We start from the raw sequence: 7,385 nt of genomic DNA, 5'->3' as shown, positions 1-7,385 counted from the left end.
GAGAGTTTGATAGAGATTGAGAGGGAAATGAGAGAGAACGAGAGAGAGAGAGAACCAGAGAGATTGAGTGGGGCTTCGTGCCTCCTGATACATATGACTACTTTTACCGGCGCATCCAATTGCGCCGGTAAAAGTGTTTTAAAAAAATTACTTTGACTTAGGAGTGAAACGCGCGTTTCACTAACACTTTTGCCGGCGCATAATTGCGCCGGTAAAAGTGTCCCCACCTACCAAATAAAACCTACGCGGGAATTTTCCCTCCAACTTTTTTCAGCCTTTTGCCGGGCGCCGGTAAAAGTAGAAAAGCGCCCCAAAAATGAAATCAAAGGCGGCAAATTCTCGCGCCTAATGGTACCGGCGCATTTAACTTGACTACGCCAGCATTGCTATGTTTTACCGGCACACAAATGTACCGGCAAAAGTAAACCCAAAATAAATTTGGAATTCCACAATTTTGGTAGTCTCGACAACTTTTACCGGCGCATGTCACGAAATGCGCCGACAAAAACACTTTTTCTTGTAGTGAGGTAAAGTATTTTGTGTCTGAGTTGTTCTTTCTTCACATAATTTTTCCTACATTTTAATAGAGAAATAATTAATATAGTTACAATTGATATATTAAAGAAAAACCTAAAATAATAACTTACATAATGAGCCCTAGCAATATCATTAACCCATTCTCCATTAGTCCTATGGTGCATGTCATGCTAAGTGTCGATTATGCCAGGCAATTCTTTAGTCTCTTGATTCATCTATAGAAAACAAAACAAGAATTATTGGTATAGTTATAATATTATTAATAATCTCTTAGAACATGTTAAACTTAATTACCCTTTTATATCTGTGATTAGCATAAGATGATGAACCCTGGAGACTGGGATACAAATACTTTGCTCTATTTGCAATATTTTTCTTTGATCTTTCTATGTGTTTTGGATTCAAAAAATGAGAAATTAATTTATATATCCCATGTTGCAGCATCTTGTCCTTCTGGTGGATTTTTTTAGCTTTCTCCACATCATCATAACCACCAACATCCTTAAAGTGTTGTTTGTGCCTTGATTTTCGGTCTTTGTAACGTCTCTTACACTCGTTATCGATACTAGAAAGTACTTCGTGCCAGTAAGGCCAACTGCGATCCAAGTGAAAATATTCCTTCAACCAAAAATACAGAATATTAGTTATTATGAATAACAAATATTGATATTAAAAAAGAAATAAATATTTTAAAGATATATACTTACACCAAATTTGGGTGGTATTGGCATCTTGTACGCCTTAGGAATATTTTCCCAACAACCATAATATGGAGGGACATTAAATCCCATAATGTTTCCTATAAGCCTAATAAATAATTTTCCATTATCACCAACAGCTTTCAATGTTCTACCTTTTACATCAAAAGTGACCTCAAAGAGGTTTTCGTTTATTATTCTCAAAGGCCTCCTCCAAATTTAGCGATTTAGACTTTGATCTTGTTTTCTTCGCTTGCGCTACATTTAAATAAAAAATTATATTAGAATATTAACAAAAAAATCATTATGTGATTAATTAACAAAAAAAAAAAAAACCTACCTACCTCACACGTTGTGGGTATCCTACTAAGGCTTGGGGGAGGTTGACTCCCACCATCTCCATCATGGGATCGAGCAACATAACTTTATATGCATATATATTGAAATAATTAAATTTGAAGCAATAACAAATATGACAAAAATTAAGAGTTTAATATATTAAAAACATCTACAAAATTACAACTAATTAATCAGAATCATCACTAGAACAATATTGAACTACATCATTATCACTACTAAGATATAACTACATCAATATCATCTACATCATCATTGACAATTTCCTCATCATCATCATTAATGAAATCTTCATTGTCCCTAATTGAACTACATCATTATATTATTTCATTATACTCTTCTTTTTCTTTAGCTAGAATAAAGTATTATATTACTATGGACTAGTTTTTTTTTTTTTTTTTTTTTTTTTTATGTAATTATGCATTATTTATTCTTTAGAACATAAATAAATAAAATTCCTTAAGCAAAAGGGTATAGAGTTACTAAGACACCTAATTCTATAGCTGCATGAAATTTTTTTTAGTGAAATAACTAAATGAGACAGCAAAACCAGTAATATATATTAACAAACTTGTTAATGAATATATATTGAAGTTTAAATCACTCTGAACTTAACTTCTTTTGTTTTCAATTTACTGCATTTTGATACACTATCAATTAAAGTTTAATATCAATCTTTAATATATAACCATACATTGATATTTTTAATGTTATTTACCAACTAACATAACTATATATATATATATATATATATCAATCGAGCAACAAAACACACATAGCAATCCAACCAAGCTAACTAAGAAACCAAAAAAAAAAAAAAAAAAACTACCACAACTTAAAAGTAAAAAACAGAGCAAAAAAACAGAAAACTAATTAATTTTGGCCCCAAAATCTTGGTACCAACCTCGTTAATCTGGGCACTTAACTCAAATTCGTAATGGCAACAATCAAGATCACGAAATGACTTGAAAAACATCAATCAAAGAAAAAAATAATGATTGTTGCAATGTCTTAGAGAAAACAGGTACAAATTTACCCAAATTACACATGAATTACCAATAAATTAGCACAATCCATGCCAAATCAATAAAGAATAATGAACATCCTGTTTGCAGCAATTAGACTCACTGCACAAATATGTATTTAATATAAATAGTCAAAAGTTGAACAAAATTAAAAATCTAATTATAAATTATATTGTCAATATCAAACCATTAAAAATTTACATTATATAGATTCTTCACATTATCTATTAGCAATCTGAAAAATAAAGTAAAATTTACACATTTACCTTGTAAATAGGAATGACATACCCATGGGGACTACACGCCATTAAATTGGCTACATCAATATCTTGTGTCTTGGACATAGATTAGAAAGGAAAGGGTCACGGGGAGGGTTTGTGGAGAGAACCACTAAAAATAAAACATATGGTGAGAAGAAATTTGACTGCTCGTGGTTTAAAAATAAGCACAAATCCAAACCTCCAATAGATATGTTCTTCACAAATCTGTTTTACCTAAATACAAAATACAGAAATCAACAATCAATAAAAAAATAAAAATTAACAAATATGTATATATATATGAATGGATACGGCTTGCACAAAAAACTCACAAAAGAAAATTATTTTTCATTACTTTACCTTGTCAATAGGAGAATGTTGATGGAGACTACTAAACATCATTAAAATTACTTACATTGAGCTCATGGGTCTGAGGTTGGACAGGATAAGGTTTTGGGAAGGCCTTACTGTCGATGTGGATAGGTGAAGGGTTTGTGGAGAGAAACTCTCTCATCTAGGTTGAAGAATAGTCATGTTGACATTAGTTGGATGAGTGAGAGTATCATGTTCCTTTTATAGTGTTTCAACAAGGGCTTAAGGCTGAATTATATGGATTAAAAAAGAATAAAATATTGGGCAAAAAAACTCAATGGCCATACACAATAATAAGACTATTCTCTAGTTACAATTTTGCCACTTTATTTCAACCACTTATATATTCTTCATCCATTTCTATATTTTCTAATTCGATCCTATAAATATCAAAACTATTTATTTAATAATTATAATTAATTACTAAAAAAATTATCATTTATGTAATTTATTAATTAGACCATGTAAAGTCTCTTAATTAACAAATTGTCACCAAAATTTCTTTTCTTCACAATTAAGCCCTTGCTTAGTGAAAATTCTTAAATAAGACATAGTCTAATTTTAGAATTATAATTGATTAATTAAAATCAATCAACTGAGTCTGCAAGCAGTATTATCTCAACTAGTGGGGAGACCATGGGCCTATATAACTGAGCTTTCAATAAGTAGATCTAGAATTCACCAAGTAAATTCTCAACTTATAATTCTGCCTTGCGCCACTATAGATTTAGAATTGAATAACACTCTCAATTAACGCTCTATATTTATCACGATATAGATACGCTATGATTATCCATTATTACAATCCTAATAGTCAAAGATCCTCTATAGATGATCTACATTGAATAGGGAAAAGTTTACCGTTCTACCATTCAATATATTTTATCCTTAAAACATTTAGCAACCTATAAATGATACTTTAGTAAACTAATATAATTACTGAAATGAGGCATCAATCATTTATCTCTATTCAGCCAAGCTCGAAAAAGATCATCGTTTCCCTCTAAATACTTATTGAGGCTATAGATTCCATATCTATAATCAGCGCTCCCACTCAATTGAACTACTATGCCCTTTCATACACGAGAAGATCCAATTGGTCGACTTTAATGAACAATTTGAAGAACATAAATAACACAACTAAGTTGAACCTAACCATATCAGGATTAAGATCCATAGACCTAAGAGCAACCATTGATATTTAGAAAGATATAACGGTATGTTTAAGATATCTTATCTAAGATCAATATCAGTCCCTTCCAATGTATACTCCATACATCCGATACTGGTAAACTTTGCCAATACCTTGGAAAGGACATAACACTTATCCAAGGTATAAGTATACCTTATCGCGGATTATCATGCCAGTCTAAATCCAGTGAACTAACAAATCATGGAAATTAAATTTTTTTAACATATAATCATGACTATATTCCACTGTTTTGACGACACTATAATCATGAACAAATATATACATATTTATATATATTCTGGACTTAATAGAATTTATACATTAAACATGATCATGAAATAAATTATGTGAACCATGCAACATAAAAGCGATTTCTGATCTTTTATTAATTAGTAAATCTAAGTATATTGAAATAGATTTTATTTACGGTACAAAACCCAACACATACTACATTTGATCTGGATATCAATGTGTTGAGATTATTTGAAATGTACTTTTTGTTTTATATTAGTGCAAGTGGGAGTTTGTTGGGTTTTGTGCCCTCAATAAAACTTATTTCAATATAATCAGATTTACTAATTAATAAAAGATAAAAAATCTTTCTATGTTGCATGGTTCACATGATTTATTTCATGATTATGTTTAATGTATAAATTCTATTAAGTCTAGAACATATATAAATATATATTTGTTCATGATTATAGTGTTGTCATCACAGTGGAATATAATCATGATTATATGTTCAAAAGTTGAATTCCCATGATTTGTCAATTCACTGGATTTAGACTGACATGATAATCGACGATAAGGTATACTTACACCTTGGATAAGTGTTATGTCCTTTCCATGGCATTGGTATAGTTTACCAGTATCAGATGTATGGAGTATACATTGGAAGGGACCGCTATTGATCTTAGATAAAATATCATAAACTTACTGTTATATATTTCTAAGTCAATATCATTGGTTGATCTTAGGTCTATAGATCTTAATCTTGATATGGCTAGGTTCAACTTAGTTGTATTATTTATGTTCTTCGATTTGTTCGTGGATGTTAACTAATAGTTCTGGCAGATATTTACATCTTGGAAACATGGTAGTTCGAGTGAGTGGGACTGCTAAACATAGATATGGAATCTATAACTTCTATAAGTATTTAAAAGTGAAACGATGATTTCCTTCGAGCTTGGCTGAACAGAGATAAATGATTGAGATCTCATTTCAGTAATTATATTAGTTTACCGAAATATTATTTATAGGTAGCTAAGTGTTTTAAGGATAAAATACATTGAATGGTAGAACGGTTAATTTGTCCATTTTCGATGTAGATCATCTATATAGAGGATCTTTGGCTATTAGGATTGTAACAATTAATAATCATAATATATCTATATTGTGGTACATATAGAGCGCTATCTATAATTGAGAGTGTTATTCAATTCCAAATCTATATTGGCGCAAGGTGAAATTAATAAGTTAGGGAGTTTATTTGGTAAATTCTAGATTTACATATTGGAAGCTCGGTTATAGGCCCATAGTTGAGATAATACTGCTTGCAGACTCAGTTAATTGATTTTAATTAATCAATTATAATTCTAAAATTAGATTATATCTTATTTATGAATTTTCACTAAGCAATGGCTTAATTGTGAAAGAAAAGAGGTTTTGGGGTCTATTTATTAATTAAGAGATTTTGCATGGCATAATTAATAAATAATATAAATGAAAATTTTATTTAGTAATTAATTATAATTATTAAATAAATAGTTTTGACATTTATAGAATTCAATTGGAAAATATAGTATTATTGAAAGAAGAATAAGTGGTTGAAATAAAGTGGCAAAATTGTAACTAGAGAATGGTCCCTTCAACTAAATCAAACATAGTTTTCTCTGTGAGACAACTAGTAGATGAGAGACGCCTTCTATACAGTTTTCAAGCCTCCTTCATTGTTCTTCATATTCGAATCCTTAGTGATAGAGTGCCATATGCCCACACATAGCAAGTTAACTACTCAATCATATATAGTAAGTAAGATAGTGATGATAACCAACCCGAAGGAGAGAAAGAGATCCAGGTTCAGATCTTGATAATACTCTGCGACAGAAAGGATCAAGGGTTAGAGATCTGAGCAGAAGGAATCATTATATTCTGCTGTAACTAATGTAAGGTTTTCTAAAACTCTTATGTGTTTAATTTCATTGTTTTAGAGATATTCATATTTAGGATGTTAATCAACGTACTTGTTATAGTAAATCTAGATCCTGGTAAAATATTTCCAACAACAACATCATGTTTCTTAGCTCTAGAGGTAGTAGGAAAGAAGTAGTGCGATGTTTTTTCTATTTTGGAGAGCAACTCTAGTGTGGTAATCAATTCCCTCAATGATATTTGTCCTTGATGGAATATTGATAATTATACTAGCCACTATAGAAGACTCTTATCTTATTTTTGTTGGTTGCCTATTATCAAAAGTTGTAAGACAATGTAATTTTGCTTCCCATAATGTGACTAAGTGGGCCTATTCCCACAATTACTATGGTATGTTAGATGTGTCCTCCATACTTAAGAACATTACATGTAATGATCGAGAGGTATAATTTTGATTTTATATATGAACGCGTTTAGTTTTTTTTTTGTAAAAAAAAAAGAAAAAAGAAAAAAAAGAGTAATGAGTTGATATATATGTCACAATTTTTTTTTTTTAACTTTTGAATAAAATAGTACGAAAGTAATGTAGCGAAAGTGTACTAATGAAAATTTACTTTGTGGGTAGTATAAACGTATCATTTTTGTATTTTTCTAAAAAAATTACATTTTTATGTTTAATTTTTTTTTTTTTTTTACATTTTTACGTTCAAAGTCTCTCTCTCTCTCTCTCTCTCTCTCTCTCTCTCTCTCTCTACATTTTTACGGTATTTTATAAAAATAGAAAAAAAATAAT

At 30.0% G+C, this 7,385-nt stretch overlaps 1 protein-coding gene and 1 long non-coding RNA gene across 3 annotated transcripts; both read right to left on the bottom strand.

The window, feature by feature from the left end:
- Positions 1-317: 317 nt before the first annotated feature.
- On the bottom strand, positions 318-2,244 carry LOC115699602 (uncharacterized). 2 transcript variants are annotated; one of them, XR_009683351.1, is made up of 5 exons: positions 1,580-2,244; positions 1,245-1,493; positions 832-1,155; positions 648-752; positions 318-573 (listed from the first exon to the last, which is right to left on the bottom strand). XR_009683351.1 is itself a non-coding variant. In XM_061101654.1 (4 exons), the coding sequence occupies exons 2-4, from the start codon at positions 1,326-1,328 to the stop codon at positions 708-710; spliced, it is 453 nt and encodes a 150-aa protein (XP_060957637.1). In that variant the 5' UTR covers positions 1,329-1,493; positions 1,580-2,244; the 3' UTR covers positions 318-707. The 2 variants fall into 2 exon arrangements, 1 of the variants encoding a protein (XP_060957637.1); XM_061101654.1 differs by having other exon boundaries at positions 318-752.
- A 95-nt stretch (positions 2,245-2,339) lies between these two features.
- LOC115699611 (uncharacterized) lies at positions 2,340-3,574 on the bottom strand. The gene is made up of 3 exons (XR_009683352.1): positions 3,238-3,574; positions 2,884-3,111; positions 2,340-2,719 (listed from the first exon to the last, which is right to left on the bottom strand). It is a non-coding gene; the product is annotated as an uncharacterized LOC115699611 (long non-coding RNA).
- Between the last annotated feature and the right edge of the window lie 3,811 nt (positions 3,575-7,385).

The sequence above is a fragment of the Cannabis sativa genome, chromosome 7, assembly GCF_029168945.1.
Source record: "Cannabis sativa cultivar Pink pepper isolate KNU-18-1 chromosome 7, ASM2916894v1, whole genome shotgun sequence".
Classification (NCBI taxonomy): Eukaryota; Viridiplantae; Streptophyta; class Magnoliopsida; order Rosales; family Cannabaceae; genus Cannabis; species Cannabis sativa.
The sequence above is the reverse complement of the archived record's forward strand: the minus strand, read 5'-3'. Positions and strand labels throughout refer to the sequence as shown.